This window comes from Coregonus clupeaformis, chromosome 31, assembly GCF_020615455.1.
Source record: "Coregonus clupeaformis isolate EN_2021a chromosome 31, ASM2061545v1, whole genome shotgun sequence".
Classification (NCBI taxonomy): domain Eukaryota; kingdom Metazoa; phylum Chordata; class Actinopteri; order Salmoniformes; family Salmonidae; genus Coregonus; species Coregonus clupeaformis.
Genome location: NC_059222.1, coordinates 20,987,012 through 21,010,462, shown reverse-complemented (window position 1 = coordinate 21,010,462; position 23,451 = coordinate 20,987,012). Strand labels below are relative to the sequence as shown.

Sequence of the window (23,451 nt, the reverse complement as noted above, 5' to 3'; positions counted from 1 at the left end):
TACAATATGTATTATTTCATAGTTTTGATGGCTTCACTATTATTCTACAATGTAGAAAATAGAACAAATAAAGAAAAACCCTGGAATGAGTAGGTGTGTCCAAACTTTTGACTGGTACTGTATGTATTTTAGGCATATCATTTGAATTAGGCCTCATGTAAAATAATTGTCAAAAGCGCAAGAGATACTGCTGCATGACAAACAGGTGCTGTTAGATTACAATATAATTTATGTGCCAGTTTGGAACAGTGTAAACAATATTAAATAAATTCTAAGTAATATCAGAAAGTCTGTTCTAATGACTTTTTTTTAAAAGCCTCTAATACAGCATAGCAAAGTTTAAAAACAGACGGATTTGTGAAATTGCTTTATCCGACATTTTGCGGTTGCATGAAGCTTGGTGATCACAGAATCAGTAGGATATTAAACAAACACTCAATAGGAAACAGAAGCAGGAACAGAAGTATAGGGCTGAGTGACTTACTCATTCCTGGCTTTTGTTCAAAATAAATTATATTATAATGCAGTCTCTCTCCTCTCGCTACAGCTAATTTTGTTTGAATGATAATGTGGATTATAATAAATGAATATATTTGTAGGGGTTGATGCATTTTTTGTTTGGGCAAATCTGGTCTGTGATATTGAGTTAGAAATGTACAACTTTAGAGTACTTAAGCCTTGAATACATTGCAAGTTTGCCCTTTTTTGGCCATTAGGCTACACTTCAATAGGACTCAACTCTGACTGACCGCAGCATCTATCGGTAGTCTAAAGCTGTGGCACAAATTGGGGGATTTTTCACACCTAGCCAAACTATTAGACTAACATTTTGTAAATGAATGGAGGTGTGAATGTTTCAGTCAGTCTCGCACTAGAGTCCTGCATCAGGCAAACAACAAAAAAATCAGCTGGCGGGTGGTCCCGGAGATGAGGGAGAACTTGGGTAAATACAATGGCCAATTCTTACACTATTGTTCTAAATTCAATCACCCTCTTGTTCTTCATCCTCATCATTCAGTTAATTAAAATTCAATTTTGAAGTCGTGCACAATTATCAGTTTCTATTTGGTTTATATCACCCATTCATTGGCAGCATTCATTAAAGTAGAGACACATTAGCGCATTGGGACCCAAAAGCATAATCAGCGCTCTAACTCCCCCTTGCGGTGGTCTGAAGCAGTGACGCAGGGTAACGTACTAAACCACAAATTACCTCTAAATCCCGCGGCATAATCTCAAAACTTTTAATTACCCATTCTAAAACTAACTGGAGCTCTATGTTAAGGGTGTCAGTTATTTATTTTACTGTTGCAGCCAACGTGTATACTGTTGAGTCGTCAGCGTACACAGCCACACAGGCTTTATTCAAGGTCAGTGGAAGGTCATTTGTAAAAACAAAAAAAAACAATAATGTCCCTAGCCGGCTGCCCTGCGGTACACCACACTCAACTGAATTTGCATGAGAGCGGCTTCCATTAACGAAAACCCTCTGTGTTCTATTAGATAGGTAACTCTCAATCCATAATAAGGCAGAGGATGCAAATCCATAACACCTATTTTTTTCAGCAATAGGTTATGATCAATGCCATCAAAAGCGACACTGAAGTCTAACAAAACAGCTCCCACAATCTTCTCACTATCAATTTCTTTCAGCCAATCATCTGTTATTTGTGTCAGTGCCGAGCATGTTGAGTGCCCTTCCCTATAAGCATGCTGAAAGTCTGTTACTAATTTGTTTTCTGTAAAATAACTTTATTTGATCAAACTTTTTTTTTTTTAAACGTTTGCTGAGCACTTGTAACAGGCTGATTGGTTGGCTGTTTGAACCATTAAAAGGTGCTCTGCTATTCTTGGGTAGCGGAATGATCTTTGCCTCCCTCCATGTCTGAAGGCACACACTGTCTTCTTGGCTTAAATTTAAGATGTGGAAAACAGGAGTCACAATGTATTCCACTACAAACCTCAGCAATTCACCATCCAGGTTGTCAGTACCGGGTCGTTTGATCACCTCTTCCACACCCACTTTGTGGAACTCAAAACTACAGTGCTGGTCTTTCATTTTTTGGTCCATTATGCATGAATATGAAGGCTCAGCATTTGTTGTTTGCATGTCATGCTTAAATTTGCTAATCTTATCAACAAAAAAGTTATTAAAGTGGTTGGCAATATCAAAGGGTTTTGTTTTGAACAAGCCATCTGCCTCAATGAAGGATGGAGCCGAGTTTGCTTTTTTACCTAGAATTTCATTTTAAAGTACTCTAGAGCTTTTTACTATCATTCTTTATATAATGTATCTTTGTTCCATAGTATAGTTTCTTCTTCTTTTTGTTTAGTTACGTGATTTCTCAATTTACTGTATGTTTGCCAGTCTGCTGTGTTGTCAGACTTATTTGCTAATTCCTTTGCCTCATCAGTTGATTAAATTGAGTGCATTGTTCTGGCCCTACAGAAATGGAACAGACTGATGAGGTCCTCAGAGAAGAGATTATCAAGGTAAAGCTAGTTCTCGGTGTTGTCCCACCTCTTCCTTAGCTGAACGCTCAGGGGTGAAGTTTCCCCTAGTTACAGATCTAGGATCAGCTTCCCCTCCCCCAACCTTAACCATTAGTGGGGGAAATGCTAAACTGATCCTAGATCAGCAACTGACCCCAGATCAGCAACTTCACCCTACACCTAGCTGAACAAGAGAACCATCTGTGGATGACCACCAGTTGATCTTGCCTCATTACTTAATGTGTTGTAGTGAGCCTTGCACAGCTGTACCTTACAAATTCATAATCGGTTGACTTGATTTGGAGAGTGTGTGATTGTGTGCTTTATTTGATGACAAAGTACTTGCATTCCAACCATGATTTCTTAAAACCTCATGCAGGCCAATGTGGTGTGTGTGGTGTATGACGTCACCCAGGATGAAACGATAGAAAAGGTACCCTCTCTCACACATGTACATTGGAGTCATTTCAGTCATTTCAGCAAGCCATGACACCCACCATCTCAGATTGTTCTGAAATCGTTTCTGTCAGTTAGAAACAGATAAGATTATCATTCTTGAAACATAATTTTGTTTGAAATTTTGTTTGAAATTAAGCTAATTGATTGCACCCAAATTGTCCTTTTTGATTTTTAGGATTCACATAATATTCAATAAATATAGTACCCAGTATCCGATTTGAACCAAACGTCTTCCTACCATTGAGTAAGACATGAGGAATCCAATAAAATAAAAGCCACCCACGGACCCCCCACATTCCAATCCCACCCAAACAACCAGTATACACTACCGGTCAAAAGTTTTAGAACACCTACTCATTCATGGGTTTGTCTTTATTTTTACTATTTTCTACATTGTAGAATAATAGTGAAGATATCAAAACTATGAAATAACACATATGGAATCAAGTAGTAACCAAAAAAGTGTTAAACAAATATAAATATATTTGAGATTTGAGATTCTTCAAATAGCCACCCTTTGCCTTGATGACAGCTTTGCACACTCTTGGTATTCTCTCAACCAGCTTCATGAGGTAGTCACCTGGAATGCATTTCAATTAACAGGTGTGCCTTCTTAAAAGTTAATTTGTGGAATTTATTTCCTTCTTAATGCGTTTGAGCCAATCAGTTGTGTTGTGACAAGGTAGGGGGGGTATACAGAAGATAGCCCTATTTGGTAAAAGACCAAGTCCATATTATGGCAAGAACAGCTCAGACCATCATTACTTTAAGACATGAAGGTCAGTCAATACGGAAAATGTCAAGAACTTTGAAAGTTTCTTCAAGTGCAGTCGCAAAAACCATCAAGTGCTATGATGAAACTGGCTCTCATGAGGACCGCCACAGGAATGGAAGACCCAGAGTTACCTCCGCTGCAGAGGATAAGTTCATTAGAGATACCAGAAATTGCAGGCCAAATAAATGCTTCACAGAGTTCAAGTAACATATCTCCTGTTCAGAGGAGACTGTGTAATCAGCCTTTTTCACTAAAGGACACCAATAATAAGAAGACACTTGCTTGGGCCAAGAAACACAAGCAATGGACATTAGACCGGTGGAAATGTGTCCTTTGGTCTGGAGTCCAAATTTGAGATTTTTGGTTCCAACTGCCGTGTCTTTGTGAGACGTGGTGTAGGTGAACGGATGATCTCCGCATGTGTATTTCCCACCGTAAAGCATGGAGGAGGAGGTGTTATGGTGTGGGGGTGCTTTGCTGGTGACACTGTCTGTGATTTATTTAGAATTCAAGGCACACTTAACCAGCATGGCTACCACAGCATTCTGCAGCGATACGCCATCCCATCTGGTTTGGGCTTAGTGGGACTATCATTTGTTTTTCAACAGGACAATGACCCAACATACCTCCAGGCTGTGTAAGGGCTATTTTACCAAGAAGGAGAGTGATGGAGTGCTGCATCAGATGACCTGGCCTCCACAATCCCCCGACCTTATCCAAATTGAGATGGTTTGGGATGATTCGGACCGCAGAATGAAGGAAAAGCAGCCAACATAGTGCTCAGCATATGTTGGAACTCCTTCAAGACTGTTGGAAAAGCATTCCAGGTGAGGCTGGTTGAGAGAATGCCAAGAGTGTGCAAAGCTGTCATCAAGGCAAAGGATGGCTATTTGAAGAATCTCAAATATAAAATATGTTTTGATTTGTTTAACACTTTTTTCGTTACTACATGATTCCATATGTGTTAATTCATAGTTTTGATGTCTTCACTATTATTACTCAATGTAGAAAATAGTGAAAATAAAGAAAAACCCTTGAATGAGTAGGTGTTCTAAAACTTTTGACCACTAGTGTACAGTATAATTTCTCTCTGACAAGTAGTATGGAGCTGCGGCTTGGAGTATTGCTTATTCATCCTTTGTAATGTATTCCCTGTGAATCTGGTGATGTTTTTTTCCCCCCTGTTCAGAGAAATTTGCCATTTGAAGTCTCTTACATTATTTAACAAATTAGTGTGAAAGTACCAGGTTTTGCTTACTAGATCAGTGGTTCTCAACCTTTTTTGAACCGTGGCACACCTTGATGGGATAAAAAATTTATGGCAAAACTTTTCCTAATAATTTATTTAGTGGTAATGACCTCCATCTCATCTGCATACTGCACATCATCGATTTTCTGTGACAAAACATTTTCATAGATTTAAATAGGGTTTATTTAAACTATTTTCATAGTTCCTTACTGCTAAATTTAATCAAACTTGTACCGAAGAGTATTAGCCAAGTGAAGAGAAAAAAGAAATATACAGCGATGGGTGGTGGTACTTGGATAATTTTTCTTTGCATGGATAGTACTTTTAAAAAGTGCCAATATTTAGAGAATAAAGTGGCAATATTTACAGACAAACAATAATAATAAATTAAAGTCAATTTTTTGGGAATAATGTCGACATTTTTAGAACAAAGTCAGTTATGTTTCAAGATGAAAGTATGTGAATTGGTTATTAATTGCATGTCTCCCTGGCTCCCTGTTGCTGTGTGGGCGCGCCACCATTGAAATGCCTGAGTTTAATATGGTTATTATGTGCTAAAATAGCAAGGATTTCCTTGTTACTAAAGCCATTCTAAAGTATAGTTTCACCGGTCGTCTAACTCGGGCATTTCAAAGGTGGCGTGCACAGCAACAGGCCGCCAGGGAGACATGCAATTAACCAAATCCCATTATTTCATCTTGAAATAGAACTGTGACTTTAGTCTCAAAATGTCAACTTTATTCTCAATGCTGCCACTTCATTCCTGAAATATTGCCACTTTATTCTCAAAATATTGCCACTTTATTCTCAAAATATTGCCACTTTAAAGTACCATTGTGCAAATAAATAATTGAAGTGCCACCACCCGTCACTTCTTTTTTGTTGCACTTGGCCCTAATACTCTTCAGTAAACTCACCTGTGCTAATAGTTCTCACAGACAAAGTAAAACTATACAAAGTACTTTGCTCGGGATGCGCGCCCCTCAAATGATACAAATGTAACAACCGCCCCAGTGCACCGAAGTTGAAACAACTATACAGATGTAACCATGTGTGCCATTAAATGTATTATCTGATAGATTTTCTTTCTAGCGGCACTGGTGCTCCCAAGTTAAAATCCCACATTTATTCCACCTGTACTTTTATATGTGTAAAACATTTTTTTCAGGAAAAGTTTTCCTCAAGCCACATTTTCTTTGCAACTTTGAATAGAAAACCAATAGCTTTTACTCATGATGAAAATCAATTATGTGCTCATCCTCACAAGTCAAGCCAGTCCTCCATGAAAGCAGTTCAGTTTGTCCTTCTCTTAGCAACCTAAGTCTTAAACTCTCCTTGAATTGTCCAACAAATGGCTGCTTTCTGAGAGGGCTATCCCTATGGTGCAATTCTCATATGAAGAATCTTCCTACAAGCCCCAAACTTTGATGGAGAAATGGGCTAGTGATCAAAATGTTGCAACAACCCTAATAAAATAATAAACCATTGCATGGCAGTCGTATGTTTTTCAATAAAATGATATACGAAAACATCTCTATGTAGTGTGATTAGTGACATTTACCATTAAACCCAACACTATTATCTTTGCAAAACACTATACAGTGTGTGTTTGGGACTTTTACCATTGAAGACCATTAGAGACCATACCATTGAAGCCATTAGAACTGCTGTAGCCTAATAGTTTGCTTGTTCACCAGTAATGGTCTAACTAATCCAGACCTTTTTTGAAGGGAATAAACCACACACAGAGGGACCGTTTCCTGGACACAGATTAAGCCTAAGAGAAGGACAAAAAGATTTGACATGGGCCCTCAGATCCTCAAAACGTTCTACAGCTGCACCATCGAGAGCATCTTGACTGGCTGCATCACCGCTTGGTATGGCAACTGCTTGGCATCCGACCGCAAGGCGCTACAGAGGGTAATGTGTACGGCCCAGTACATCACTGGGGTCGAGCTCCCCACCATCCAGGACCTCTATACCAGACGGTGTCAGAGGAAGGCCCATAACATTGTCAAAGACTCCAGCCACCCAAGCCACAGACTGTTCTCCCTGCTACCGCACGGCAAGCGGTACCAATGCACCAAGTCTGGAACCAACAGGACCCTGAACAGCTTCTACCCCCAAGCAATAAGACTTCTAAACAAGCTAATCAAATGGCTACCTGGACTACCTGCGTTGACCCTTTATTTTCTTTGTTATTTTCTACTCCCTATATATAGCCATGTTATTTTTACTCTTTATTTTTATTTGTTATTCACTGTCACTATTTTATTTTTCTTTAACTCTGCATTGTTCGAAAAGGAACCGTAAGTAAGTATTTCACTGTTAGTCTACACCTGTTGTCTACGAAGCAAGTAACAAATAACATTTGATTTTAATTGCTTTCATGGAGGACTGGTTTGAATTGTGAGGATGACCACATTATTTATTTTAATCATGAGCAAAAGCTATTGGTTTTCTACCCAAGCTTGCAAAGAAAGTTGTGATCCATTTAATAAACACAGGACATCAGCAAAATTGATAAAAGGGTCTGGCAGTAGTAGGAACAGCGGCATCTAGTGGGCAAAACCTGGTAATTTCACACTAATTTATGGTAAATAATGCAAGCAACTTCAATGGCTAATTTCTATGAACAGGAGAAAAACAAAACATCACCAGATTCACAGGGAATACATTACATAGGATGAAAAAGCAATATTCCAAGCCGCAGCACCATTCTACTGGTCAGACATAGATAACTGATACTGTATACAGGTTGTTGGGGTGCGTGGGTGGCTTTTTATCATTTAATTGGATTCTCCATGCCTTACTCATTGTTAGGAAGAATTATGGTCCAAATCCGATGTTAAGTACAATTTCTATTGATAATTATATAAATCCAATACATTTAAATGGCCAATTTGGGTGCAATCATTTAGCTTAATTTCTCAGAGATAAAATGATATATGTTTCAGGAATGCTAATCTTATCTGTTTCTAACTACAGAAACAATTTCAGCACAATCTGAGATGGTGGGTGTCAATTCTCTGTCTTGACCCAATGTCTTCCATAGAGCTTCAAATACCTTCTTAGAGCAACCCCATATGGAAGCATTTGGCATGGTATAACAAGCATTTGTATAATGTAGCCTACAGTATGGGACCAACAATATGATAAATGAGAGCTTTTGTTAGTGTTTTATTATAATTTTGTATGTTACTCACCTTCCAGATCCGAACAAAATGGATCCCCTTGGTAAACGGTGAAGCAGAGAAGGGGAACAAGTATGAAAATACTGTTGTTTCAATTACATGTGCTTGTGCTTAGAAGTTGGTGTGTCTGATTTGATTTATTAGGATCCCCATTAGCCGACGCCAATGGCGACACCTAGTTTTACTGGGGTCTGACATATAATGAAAAATACATTACAGACAAAATACTTTACAATTTACATACATTTAAAAATAGTGTAGTGTATGTGTGCATCTATCAGTTACACATACATATCAGTACATACACACAACAAGTAGGTCACATGGGGGGAGAGGTGTTGTGCTGTGAGGTGTTGCTTTATTAGTTTTTTTAAACCAGGTTTGCTGTTCAGTTGCGCTATATAAGATGGAAGGGAGTTTCATGCACTCATGGCTCTATATAATACTGTACGTTTCCTTGAATTTGTTCTGGACCTGGGGACTGTGAAAAGACCCCTGGTGGCATGTCTGGTGGGGTAAGTGTGTGTGTCAGTGCTGTGTGTAAATTGACTATGCACACAATTTGGAATTTCCAACACATGAATGTTTCGTATAAAAACAAGAAGTGACACAGTCAGTCTTTCCTCAAATCTCAGCCAAGAGAAGCTGGCATGCATAGTATTAATAGTAGCCCTCTGATTTCAATGAAGAGCAAGACGTGCCGCTCTGTTCTGGGCCAGCTGCAGCTTAACTAGGTCTTTCTTTGCAGCACTTGACCATATGAATGGACAATAATCAAGATAAGATAAAACTAGAGCCTGCAGGACTTGCAGTGTGGTGTCAAAAAAGCAGAGCATCTCTTTATTACGGACAGACCTCTCCTCTTCTTTACAACCATTGAATCTATATGTTTTGACCATGACTGTTTACAATCTAAGGTAAAAACCAAGTAATTTAGTCTCCTCCACTTGTTCAACAGCCACACCATTCATTACCAGATTCAGCTGAGGTCTAGAACTTACAGAATTATTTGTACCAAATACAATGCTTTTAGTTATAGAGATGTTCAGGACCAGTTTACTACTGGCCACCCATTCCAAAACAGACTGCTACTCTTTGTTAAGGGTTTCAGTGACTTCATTAGCTGTGGTTGCTGATGCGTATATGGTTGAATCAGCATACATGGACACACGTGCTTTGTTTAATGCCAGCGGCAGGTCATTGGTAAAAAATAGAAAAAAGAGTAGAGGGCCTAGAGCGTTGCCCTGTGGTACACCACACTTTACATGTTTGACATTGAGAAGCTTTCCTTAAAGAAAACCCTCTGAGTTCTATTAGATAGATAGTTCTGAATCCACGATATGGCAGAGGATGAAAGGCCATAAAACTTTTCTCAACAACAGTTTATGGTCAATAATATCAAAGGCTGCACTGAAATCTAACAGTACTGCTCCCACAATCTTCTTATTATCAATTTCTTTCAACCAATCATCAGTCATTTGTGTCAGTGCAGTACATGTTGAGTGCCCTTCTCTATAAGCATGCTTAAAGTCGTCCTTGCCTAAAAGTGTTGTTCTTTAACTAGCATCTTAGGTCTATGTGTCATAAAACATTAGATACCTTTGATGTTAACGTTCATTCCTTATGATGTCACAGAGTTCCCATAATCCTAGTGGGTAATAAATCGGACCTGCGCTCTGGGAGCTCCATGGAGACCATACTACCTATTATGAACCAGTTCTCTGAGATTGAGACCTGTGTAGAGGTGAGGCTCACCTCTCAAACACACTCTTCTCTCTTCAGCTGCCTGCCTCACTCTTCTTAACAGCTTCTACCCCCAAGCCATGAGACTCCTGAACAGCTAATCATGGCTACCCGGACTATTTGCATTGTCCCCCCCCCCACCCCACCCCACCCCCTCTTTTACGCTGCTGCTACTCTGTTTATTATCTATGCATAGTCACTTTAACTCTACCCACATGTCCATATTACCTCAATTACCTTGACTAACCTGTGCCCCCACACATTGACTCTGTACCGGTACCCCCTGTATATAGCTGTTATTTTATTTTACTGCTGCTCTTTAATTGTTTTTATTTGTAACTTGTCTATTTTTTACTTAACACTTATTTTTCTTAAAACTGCATAGTTGGTTAAGGGCTTGTAAGTAAGCATTTCATTGTAATGTATTCGGCGCATGTGGCAAATAACATTTGATTTAATTTGATTTCACACCAAAAATTACTCACACCAATCTGATACAAGCAATAATTAGTGAAACTGTTTTTATTTGAACACACCTATGATTAGGCAAACCTGATGTTTTGACTTTCCCCTCCCAAGTGTTCTGCCAAGAACCTAAAGAACATCTCTGAACTGTTCTACTACGCTCAAAAGGCTGTGCTCCACCCCACCGCCCCGCTCTACGACCCGGAAGACAAACAGGTCAGACATTTTGGGGATGGGAGGATATTTTGGGGATAGCTTTAGCTTATACCTGTGGAATGACCTGGTTTTATTGTGGAATATTGCTTGGTTGGATGTTAACTGTATCTGTGTCTGTGTTCTGATGTTACTTCCAGTTAAAGCCAATGTGTGTCCGAGCGCTCAGCCGCATCTTTAGCATCTCAGACCAGGACCATGACCGCATCCTCAGTGACGCTGAACTCAACTGCTTCCAGGTGAGAGTCAAATAACGCTCATGCATCCATCCTTCTCTCTATCCACCCATTCATCAATTCATATACAGTGCCTTCAGAAAGTATTCATACCCCTTGACTTATTCCACATTTTGTTGTTACAGACAGAATTCAAAATGGATCCATTTTTTTTTTCTCACCCATCTACACACAATACCCCATAATAACAAAGTGAAAACATGTATAAATCTTTGCAAATGTATTAAATGAAATACAGAAATCTCATTTACATAAGTATTCACACCCCTGAGTCAATACATGTTAGAATCACCTTTGGCAGCAATTACAGCTGTGTCTCTTTCTGGGTAAGTTTCTAAAAGATTTGCACACCTGGGTTGCAGAATATTTGCCCATTATTATTTTCAAAATGCTTCAAGCTCTGTCAAATTGGTTGTTGATCATTGCTAGACAACCATTTCCATAGATTTTCAAGCAGATATAAGTCAAAACTGTAACTCGGCCATTCAGGAACATTCACTGTCTTCTTGGTAAGCAACTCCAGTGTAGATTTGGCCTTGTGTTTTAGGTTATTGTCTTGCTGAAAGGTAAATTCATCATCCATTGTCTGGTGGAAAGCAGACTGAACCAGATTTTCCTCTAGGATTTTGCCTGTGCTTAGCTTCATTCCGTTTCTTTTTTAATCCTGAAAAGCTCTCAGTCCTTACTGTTTACAAGCATACCCATAAGGGACTGTATGTTATATATGAGGGATACCTGTAGAAAATCTGACCTCTCTGAAATGAAAATAATGTCAGTAAAATATATATTTTTACCCCACCTGCCTTGAACGCTTGAAAAAAACAAACAAGTGACCCTCCCCTATACCCAAAATAATAATTTAAACATAAAGTGGATAGAAGAGAACATGCCTACCGTTTACCCTCACTCCTAGGACAAACCAGAGTCTTAGATATGCAGTTTTAGAAACTGTTCTTTTGTTTTGTAAGCATTACATGGCAAGGTAGCCAGAAGGTTGTGGATTCATAGACCACCGCGGATAAGAGGAAGGGGTGAAACGATCTCCATTATAATAAAAGCACTGCATCTATCATCTTATTTGCTGTCAGATTAAAAAAATATCCTTTTACAAACACAATTCTATGTTATTTTACGTGACTCCAGACGAGCAGGATCTTTTTTAATACAACAATAGATCATGACAATGAATGAGCCCATGCTGCAGCACCGGAGACGTTTTGATTTCTATACAGGATAGTCTAAGTTTGGAACAGTGCTAAAGTTGTCTATCAACTGTAAAAATGTATCGCAACAGAACCAGTTACAACTGAAGGATCTGATCATCAATGAATTCGAGAAAAAGGCTTATGTTTTTTAACACAGCAGCCGCATATCATCAGGTACAGTTGAAGTCGGAAGTTTACATACACTTAAATTGGAGTCTTTAAAACCCGTTTTGAACCACTCCACAAATTTCTTGTTAACAAACTGTAGTTTTGGAAAGTCGGTTAGGACATCTACTTTGTGCATGACACAAGTAATTTTCAACAATTGTTTACAGACAGATTATTTCACTTATAATTCACTGTGTCACAATTCCAGTGGGTCAGAAGTTTACATACACTAAGTTGACTGCTTGGAAAATTTAAACAGCTTGGAAAATTCCAGAAAAATGATGTCATGGCTTTAGAAGCTTCTGATAGGCTAATTGACATAATTTGAGTCAATTGGAGGTGTACCTGTGGATGTATTTCAAGGCCTACCTTCAAACTCAGTGCCTCTTTGCTTGACATCATGGGAAAATCAAAAGAAATCAGCCAAGACCTCAGAAAAAAATTGTAGACCTCCACAAGTCTGGTTCATCCTTGGGAGCAATTTCCAAACCCCCTGAAGGTACCACGTTCATCTGTACAAACAATAGTACACAAGTATAAACACCATGGGACCACGCAGCCGTCATACCACTCAGGAAGGAGACGCGTTCTGTCTCCTAGAGATGAACGTACTTTGGTGCGAAAAGTGCAAATCAATCCCAGCACAACAGCAAAGGACCTTGTGAAGATGCTTGAGGAAACAGGTACAAAAGTATCTATATCCACAGTAAAACGAGTCCTATATCGACATAACCTGAATGGCCGCTCAGCAAGGAAGAAGCCACTGCTCCAAAACCGCCATAAAAAAGCCAGACAACGGTTTGCAACTGCACATGGGGACAAAGATCTTACTTTTTGGAGAAATGTCCTCTGGTCTGATGAAACAAAAATAGAACTGTTTGGCCATAATGACCATCGTTATGTTTGGAGGAAAAAGGGGGTAACTTGCAAGCCGAAGAACAATATTCCAACCGTGAGGCATGGGGGTGGCAGCATCATGCTGTGGGGGTGCTTTGCTGCAGGAGGGACTGGTGCACTTCACAAAATAGATGGCATCATGAGGAAGGAAGATTATGTGGATATATTGAAGCAACATCTCAAGACATCAGTCAGGAAGTTAAAGCTTGTTCGCAGATGGGTCTTCCAAATGGACAATGACCCCAAGCATACTTCCAAAGTTGTGGCAAAATGGCTTAAGGACAATAAAGTCAAGGTATTGGAGTGGCCATCACAAAGTCCTGACCTCAATCCTATAGAAAGTTTGTGGGCTGAACTGAAAAAGTGTGTGCGAGCAAGGAGACCTACAAACCTGACTCAGTTACACCAGCTTTGTCAGGAGGAATGGGCCAAAATTCACCCTACTTATTGTGGGAAGCTTGTGGAAGGCTACCCAAAATGTTTGACCCAATTTAAACAATTTAAAGGCAATGCTACCAAATACTAATTGAGTGTATGTAAACTTTCTGACCCACTGGGAATGTGATTAAAGAAATAAAAGCTGAAATAAATCATTCTCTCTACTATTATTCTGACATTTCACATTCTTAAAATAAAGTGGTGATCCTAACTGACCTAAGACAGGGAATTTTTACTAGGATTAAATGTCAGGAATTGTGAAAAACTGAGTTTAAATGTATTTGGCTAAGGTGTATGTAAACTTCTGACTTCAACTGTAGGCCTATATTCACTTGTAACTTTTTTTCATTTGGGAATCTATCATTTTCTAATTTATACTATTTTATTTTATGATATTGTTACAAAATAGATGTGTGTCGACTGATTAGAGCATGGGAATATAAGATAGTCTGCTAGACTAAATTCAAAAGGCACTCTAGAATGACTGTATAGCCTAATAAGGCATTTTTCATTTCGTTATTATTTTATACTATGTAATTATCTTTTTTTATTTCATTTATACAGCCTAAATGCGAAATGTATAGGCATGTTGTTGAAGTGCTGTTGTTGATGTGTTGTTGAAATGCTGAGTGCTCCATTCCAGCTTGTAGCGTGTCACAAATGCTAAACAAAAATATAAACGCAACATGCAACAATTTCAACGATTTTACTGAGTTACAGTTCATATAAGGAAATCAGTCAATTTTGAAACAAATTCATTAATCTATGGATTTCACATGACTGGGTAGGGGTGCAGCCATGGGTGGGCCTTGGAGGGCATAGGCCCACCCACTTGGCAGCCAGGCCCAGCCAATCAGAATGAGTTTTTCCCCACAAAAGGGCTGTATTACCGACAGAAATACTCCTCAGCAAGTCTTTCCCCTGTATTTTAAAGCTTGTTCTAGCATAAAGCATTGCGGACTAAAGCATTGTTATTCACCTAATTTTCTACAGAAATATGGACGGGGTCTGTTTAGGCTTTTTTTGCGGAGGACTTCCAGTTAATCACTTCCGGCCAATAGTTTGCAGCTAGCTAACTAATTCGCTATCTATTTCAGTAGAAAAGAATAGCATACTCTGAGTTGTCCTTATGTTAGGTCCTGATTTAGCTATGCCAAATGGCTGTGGGCTACACCAGTTCATTTAGCAGACAAGATTTGCTTATAACTCCGTGGCATTATTTTATAGTATGAAGAATACAATTGAACAAAGCTGAATAAAATAAATATTTTCTCCAAACGATTTGAGGGAGTACGCACATGCAGCTATTCTGTGTTGAGCGGTTAACAAAGAAATAGGTACTCCTGTATGCTTAATTTAGAGTTATTAATGTAACTTTAGTTGTTCTACAAACATTGGGCTATATGTTTTGATTTTTAATACATTGTAAGGCTGCATGATGAGACTAATGATTATTTGAAAAAAGTCACTTGAAAGGCATGAGCTCTGCTTTGTTTTCTGCGCAGGCTGTACACACTCCAATAGTCTCTCATTCACAATTTGACAAGCACTTGATAATGCCTCGAATTTCACAGCGGCATCCCCTTTGTGGTCGTAATGCACCCTAAAAAAAATCCATGCCTTTTGCGGCCCGGATTGCTGCGTAATTCGAAGTGCCTCTCACTCACATGCTCCGTCACGTGATCGGGTCTTTCTCACAGGCTACAAGTGAAGACCGAGACATCAGGGACGCAACTGCGCGCGTCCTTATCCAATTCCGAGGTGCATATTGAAGATATTGGAAGAACTGTACACATTTACTTTTCGTCAGCCAACAAGATGAGTAGGCCTAACGAACAGCAAAAGCACTAGCCAATGTCAATCTACTGTATTATTTAATACATATAGGCCTATGGGCGAGGCTACATGAGGTGTGCGAGTATGATTGGAAAAAGTCACAAAAGGCATTGTTTCTTATGCTGGGCATCATTCACAAGTGATAATATATAATTCACAAGTGATAGGCTCATATTGTCACCCATCAGACTATTCTTGATTTAATCTTTTCTTTACATACACTAAATAATATATGTGTGACATTTGTTTTGATTTAGAATGGACCATTATCATGCACCTGTATCGAAACAGGGGCAGCGGGAGAAAATACATGTCATCTATGCACTTAAATAGCGAATGGAGGACGCTTTTCACCGTGGTTTATTTTCATGCCAGCCAGGTAGGCTATACTCCTGTTGTAAATATAAGCAATGTGCTTAATATTAGGAATGTTGAGAAATAAATATAGTAGACCTAGCCTATAGAAAGCTGATGGGATCCTCCTCTTTTTATTAGCTGCCATCACTCTGTTTTCTCCCGCAATTGCATAGCCTATAGAAATGTTGCGCAACATGAGCTCATGGGCTCTCATGAAGTGTTTGATTAGATTTTCGAATGCATTTGCATTGGTATCAGAGTGATTAGAGGAACAATAGAGTGCTGAGTACCAGGCAGTTAGCAAGTTTGGTAGGCTACTAATGACCAGCAGCAGCATCAGAGCTTGGAGAAGTCTAATTACTGTGACTAAACGGTCATGTGGAATTTGACAGCCTTCATGAGTCGTGACCGCCGGTGTGGCGGTAATACGGTTAACGCAACAGCCCTAACCATGTAGCATTTCTGCAGAAATTCCGCAGAAATGCTACACAGCTAACTTCAAAATGCATATCACTGATGAAATACTGATCACCTAGCTGAAGCTGAATCTACTCCAGGGTGACCTTGCTGAATGCTTTGCTGTGTCCCAGGGAGTAGTGAGCAGAATCCTTTCCTACTGGATTGACACAATTGAGGAGCACATGAGGATCTACATTCCATGGCTGCCGACGGAGACAATCCAGAACACATTGCCTCGATGCTTCAAACAGAATTTCCCCAACACCACTTGCATCATCGACTGCTCTGAAACCACTCTTCAGAATGCACATAATCTTGATTCCAGAGGGGAGTCATACAGCCACTATTATTCCAGCAATACTCTAAAGTATTTGGTTGCCATTGCTCCATGTGGACACGTTATGTTCATCTCTCCTGCATATGGAGGCAGATGCAGTGACAAGTTCATCACCCAAAACTCTGGTTTCCTGGAATACCTTAAACCTGGCGATGAAGTTATGGCAGACAGGGGCTTCACCATCCGAGATCTGCTGTGTGTATATTTTATATTTGAGATTCTTCAAATAGCCACCCTTTGCCTTGATGACAGCTTTGCACACTCTTGGCATTCTCTCAACCAGCTTCACCTGGAAAGCTTTTCCAACAATCTTGAAGGAGTTCCCACATATGCTGAGCACTTGTTGGCTGCTTTTCCTTCACTCTGCGGTCCGACTCATCCCAAACCATCTCAATTGGGTTGAGGTCGGGGGATTGTGGAGGCCAGGTCATCTGATGCAGCACTCCATCACTCTCCTTCTTGGTAAAATAGCCCTTACACAGCCTGGAGGTGTGTTGGGTCAATGTCCTGTTGAAAAACAAATGATAGTCCCACTAAACCCAAACCAGATGGGATGGCGTATCACTGCAGAATGCTGTGGTAGCCATGCTGGTTAAGTGTGCCTTGAATTCTAAATAAATTACAGACAGTGTCACCAGCAAAGCACCCCCACACCATAACACCTCCTCCTCCATGCTTTACAGTGGGAAATACACATGCGGAGATCATCCGTTCGCCCACACCGCGTCTCACAAAGCCAAGGCGGTTGGAACCAAAAATCTCCAATTTGAAAATGTTCACCGGTCTAATGTCCATTGCTCGTGTTTCTTGGCCCAAGCAGGTCTCTTGATCTTATTGGTGTCCTTTAGTAGTGGTTTCTTTGCAGCAATTCGACCGTGAAGGCCTGATTCACACATTCCCCTCTGAACAGTTGATGTTTTGATGTGTCTGTTACTTGAACTCTGTGAAATTTCTGAGGCTGGTAACTCTAATGCACTTATCATCTGCAGCAGAGGTAACTCTGGGTCTTCCATTCCAAGGAAAGGCATTTCACAAATTAACTTTTAAGAAGTCACACCTGTTAATTGAAATGCATTCCAGGTGACTACCTCATGAAGCTGGTTTGAGAGAATGCCAAGTGTGCAAAGCTGTCATCAAGGCAAAGGGTGGCTACTTTGAAGAATCTCAAATATCATATATTTTGATTTGTTTAACACTTTTTTGGTTACTACATGATTCCATATGTGTTATTTCATAGTTTTGATGTCTTCACTATTATTCTACAATGTAGAAAATAGTAAAAAATTAAGAAAAACCCTGGAATGAGTAGCTGTGTCCAAGCTTTTGACTGGTAATGTATGTATTATTTTTGTTGCTAAAATTTATATTTAAAAAAACAGTTTTTGCTTTGTCATTATGGGGTATTGTGTGTAGATTGATGGGGGGGGGAACAATTTAATCCATTTTAGAATACGGCTGTAACGTAACAACGTGGAAAAAGTCAAGGGGTCTGAATACTTTCCGAATGCACTGTATACAGAAAAAATAGGAAAAATGCCAAGGGGGGTGAATACTTTCGCAAGCCACTGTAGATGGTTTCCTGTTTAATCTGAATCATTTTCAATGTTCCTACATTTGAAATGTACTGTAACTTTGTCTGTTCCTGATAATTAAAGGCATCAACTAGGTGCTGCTATCATGCCTTCTTAAACCTATTTACAATACATTTTCTTCAACATCAAAATGTCTAACAGACCAAGAGGGAAGACAACTGTTTATCAAGTACTGTTTTCTTAATTTGTGCCCTTGAAAACCAAACCCAGAATCAAACTGAAAACACCTTTGAAAAGCTTAGACATGCCTCCTCGTCCTTCATTTCAAAATGTTAAATATCAAAGAAAATGTCAAAGTGGAATTTCATATTGTTTTTATTAACACCATAATTTGCTAAGTGTAAGATGAGTTACGGTATGCTTAGATAAGTCCATGAAGTGCCATATGAAAAGAAAGAGTCATATAAGGTACAATAAAAATAGTCAAATCATAAGGAGTTATCCTTAGGCATTAGATAAACATGTATGAAGAGAGCTGTACAAGGCAAGACATAAAAAAAAAACACCAAGAATTATGCAAATACAACCTGGTAAATGTGCATATGAAGAGAACTATGCAAGACAAAAAAAACATAATAAGGTAGAGCTGGCAGAGAGAGCTTTACAAGGCGCAAAATATAAGAACTATTTAAAAACACAGAAGTATTAGGCCCCGAGCCTAGATGCCACATAGATGAACATATTTGGAGCACAGAGTTACGCCTCGATCACGCAGACAGGGTCATTGCATTTTGGTACTGTGTGGTGCATACGTTGGTATGCGTCAAACTGTATGCGTAGACAGCTTGACAGAAATGGTAGCAGAAGGTGAATGTTGAACTTTTGTTGCACACATATCCAGATGATGCTGCGTAACATTTTGCGCAATGACGCTATCGGTGTGATCAAGGCCTGACTGACTGGAACTCATCTACTGTCCTTGGCAGCATGTGTGGGAAATAGAATGCCTTCAGTTTAGGGATAACATCAGCACAGAACTTCACCTCAAAAGGCACATCAATAACAACCTGCTCGGATGTAGCCCAGACAAGCAGTTTGCGTCTCTCCAGTCCTGTGCAGAACATGCCTATTTGCACTTTACATTTACATTTTACACATTTAGCAGACACTCTTATCCAGAGCGACTTACAGGAGCAATTAGGGTTAAGTGCCTTGCTCAAGGGCACATTGACAGATTTTTCACCTAGTCGGCTCGGGATTAGAACCAGCGACCTTTCGGTTACTGGCACAACGCTCTTAACCACTAAGCTACCTGCCGCCCCAGGTGGCATGTAATACCCACAGGCTCCATTGGGTTGCAGCTGAGGAACCCCATCCACCAGCTTCACATCTGTGAGTTTGCCGGAGAACAGTTCAGTCAGAAACTCACACTTCTTACTCAGAACAGGACGTTTGATTTCTAGAAGTTCTTGAGAGTTTAACACTCCATCTGGGCTTGCAGAAAGCCACAGCTCCTTGACACTCACTACTGTGCCTCTACTCTCCAGACTAAACCCATAGCTCTTTATCCATGTGTAGGCCACCTGCTCGTTCTCCTTGCCATATGTGGTTGCTGAGCTGCCATGGAACCTGGGGAAGAGATGCTCCCGTACAAAGTTGTCGGGATTTGTTGAGGTGCGCACAGGAACCTTCTTTACTGAGCGAGCAGTGAGCTGAAATTTACGTGCATCATACCATGCATGGGAGGCACTCTGTGCTTTAGTGACCTCCTCCAAGCTGGCATATTTACACTCCTCCAGGTTAACATAAACGTCCTAAAATTACAAGCATTTCTGACACTGCATGTTGATGAGCTGTGTGGCTGCTGCTGGAACTTGATGACTGTTTGGTTTAGCTTTGATGCACATGTGCAGAAGGCTCCCCACTGGAACATTGGCCCCTTCCAAACTTCTTAAGTGTATTGTGGGAGTGGTACGCAGGAGTTGGAGGTAGAGATGGAGAAGCGGCTGGGGTGCTGTCAGAGAACTCATCACTTGGTTTGTGACGTTTGAAACAGATCTCGCTCAACCTTTTTGGCACTAAATTCCACTGTACAGGACATCCCTGTCAATCCTCCATACACAGCATTCTGCACCTTCAATAAAAACTGTTAAAATAGTCAATTACAGTACAGAACACTAGTTTACATGGTGTTCCCAGTTGACTAGTTTACACAGTTCCCTTTTAACTAGTACGTTTAGGTTGTTGGTAATTTCCTATTTGATTGTAAAACTCACCTTGATTCTGTACCTACCTCATTGCCATTCGAGGTTAGACTGATATACTTATGCAATGAGCCATTGAAACCAAGAACCTTGTGTGCATTTTGTAATAGTTAACCTTATCAGTTCTGGTCAGTGATAAGGTATTGTCACAATTAGCTAGCTAGCTAAGTAACTAGCTATCATCAAATGTGTCAGTCATAGAAAGGGCAAGTTATGATAAACAAAAAGCCAGCGAGTTTTTTTTTGTGATCCAATTGACATTTTAGTCATTTAGCAGACGCTCTTATCCAGAGCGACTTACAATTAGTGAGTGCATACATTTTTCATACTGGCCCCCCGTGGGAAGTATGAAAGATACCTTCCATAGTATTGCAGCTGCATGACTGCAAGACTTCCCCTGCCCTGCAACACAAGAACATCCAGGCTCTGTCGTAGCCGGCCGTGACCGGGAGACCCATGGGGCGGCGCACAATTGGCCCAGCGTCGTCCAGGGTAGGGGAGGGAATGGCCGGCAGGGATGTAGCTCAGTTGGTAGAGCATGGCGTTTGCAACGCCAGGGTTGAGGGTTCGATTCCCACGGGGGGCCAGTATGAAAAATAAAAAATAAAATGTATGCACTCACTAACTGTAAGTCGCTATGGATAAGAGCGTCTGCTAAATGACTCAAATGTAAGGACACCCTGCCGTCTCCACCGTGCCGACATATGATACAAGAATCCAGGCAGAATGATGGTGTGTTTTGCTCTGACTGGGCTGGACATCTGCTTTGATGAACACCAGGTTGTTATCCTCAAGACAGTGAATAAGCACCCGTCCAACTTTGCCGCTGTGGAGGTATTGAAATGCTTCTGTGCTTTGTTGCTCCTCATCTGACCCAGCCACACAGAGACAAGACAACATAATTGAAGATGTCTTCGTAGGTGATATGTGGCAATTTTTTTTATGTCGTCCAAGGCTGAAAAACGGCAATAGAACGTTGGCTAAGCTGGAACACTAGCGCGAGGCCATAGCAAATGAATTGAATCGAACGTTCGCAGAGCCTATTTTGACTGGAATTATGCTTAGAATTCCATTTCGCCTAAATGGCACAAAAAAATGTATCCCTTTTCATATCACCACTACAATCTGTTTTTAGGACGAAACTGAAAAAAAACTACTTGTGTAGAAAGTAAACATCCGCACCTCGAACTGTGTTTATGTCTGCGTAATGAGAAGTAGGGAAAAAATGAAAACTTCTGACTATTTCTGGTCTAGTGATCGATGACAACCAAGCTCGCTGCCCAGACTTACATAATTACAAAGAGGAGATTCTCCTGATTAAAATGGTGTCCGACTTGAAAAAATCAAAATATACACATTGAGAGATATTTGGCCAAATAGACCAGCATGCTTCTCCATAGGAAAACAATGGGCGGAGCTCAGGGTTGCAAGGGCAGAAAGTATTTTGGGGCTAGCATTTGATGACAACCGAGCTCGCTGACCAGACTTACATCATTACAAAGAGGAGATTCTCATGATTAAAATGGTGCCCAACTTGAAAAAATCTAAATATACACATTGTGAGATATTTAGCAAAATAGACAGACATACCTATATTTCCCCTATAGAAAACAATGGGACGACCTCAGAGTTCCATGAGTAATGTTTTGTTGTTGACGTTTTAACTACCAGCGTGGGCAGGTCTCATTGCCAACAATAGCGAAGCAGACATTGTGACGTAGAACAGTGGTCTGGGAATAGAACGTTCTGAAGGTGAGTTGGTGCCACAGTGCTCAATAGAACTAATAGGAGCTGGCAGGGTGAAAAATGCCCTAAAATAATACTTTTTTCGTGATTACTTCAAAACTACGACAAGCAGCTGGGACATATGGTAATATTATGAAACTGGGCTCCACGGCGGATGCAATGAACTCGTTTTTATCAGGAAAAAAGCGTTGTTAAAAATGTCATGTGTCCAGATCAGAGTGAGCCGCCAGCAAGCCAGAGCGGAGACTCGTTGCTAAGCAACTCACAGGCAGGCTGCAGTGGAGCAGTGGGAGAGAGAGTAGCAGCACGAAACGGCTAACAACAACACGCCTTAATCACACCGACAGTGCTTATGCAAAATGTTACGCAGCGTCATCTGGATATGCGTGCAACAAAAGTTCAACATTCACCTTCTGCTACCATTTCTGTCAAGCCGTGACGCATACAGTTTGATGCATACATTCGATAAATCCAAGGTATGCACCACACCAGAACGCACTGCAACTGCCTCTGCAACGCAATGCTGCAAGGCTTACGCAGCAATATACTTCTGGTGCACCAAAATGCAATGATCCTGTCTGTGTGATCGAGGCGTAAGCTAGAAACCAACAACGTTTCACAGCATTTCGCTCCTGGTCTACTGGTTTTCATATCAACTTTCTTTTGTTGTCCAGAAGCCAAAGGCACAGTCCTAGTCATATTAACAACCCATCCTAGTTGTTGCATATTTAAGTATTCCCTCTTTCTAAAGGAGATGTTCATCTCTGTCACATGAAACGGCTCGCATATCAGGTGTGTCTTCTAGAGCTTTTTTCCCCACAAATTGCAATTTGGCAAATGTTTGAAAATTACATTCTCTGCTTCATTACAGTAGTAGCATGTTCAACAATATGAGAGGCTTGCTATTGTCGCATGTTCTTTAAGCTCTTAATGAAAAAATGTCAGTTCCTTCCATGCATAGTATTTTCTGTTGGTCACTTAATTTTACTGTTTTGAACAAATGTAACCATTTGTTAACCAGTTAATGGGGGCTGGTTAGTCGGCAACAAAATGTACCTACATTTGCATCCCTAATCGGGTCCATTAATTTTTTTCTACATCTTAAGCTAACTAGAGGTAGGCCTATGCTTTTGCCCATTTTCTTTAGCAAAAGCCACAATACCCTCACATACCCCAAAAGCCACAATACCCTCAATTAGAAACTTGGATTTAATTTAACACACCAAGCCCTTTACTGACACAGATATTTAAGCAGTGCATGGTGACTGAAATAATTGGCTGGCAAAATCTATGGATAGTAGACTATGATTTTTGTCTGTCAAACAGGTAGGCCTACCTCTTATTTCTTGAATAGGAAGAAATAGGCTCCAACACAAAATCATATT

At 40.2% G+C, this 23,451-nt stretch overlaps 1 protein-coding gene across 1 annotated transcript in view; it reads left to right on the top strand.

Annotated features, from left to right (window-relative positions):
- LOC121547212 (mitochondrial Rho GTPase 2-like) overlaps positions 1-23,451 on the top strand; it is a 63,523-nt gene that overhangs the window by 18,015 nt on the left and 22,057 nt on the right. Inside the window, exons 4-9 of the mRNA XM_041858366.2 lie at positions 2,450-2,493; positions 2,873-2,926; positions 8,190-8,242; positions 9,806-9,914; positions 10,493-10,594; positions 10,732-10,830. Coding sequence (XP_041714300.1) covers positions 2,450-2,493; positions 2,873-2,926; positions 8,190-8,242; positions 9,806-9,914; positions 10,493-10,594; positions 10,732-10,830 — 461 coding nt within the window. The remainder of the gene's footprint in view (positions 1-2,449; positions 2,494-2,872; positions 2,927-8,189; positions 8,243-9,805; positions 9,915-10,492; positions 10,595-10,731; positions 10,831-23,451) is intronic.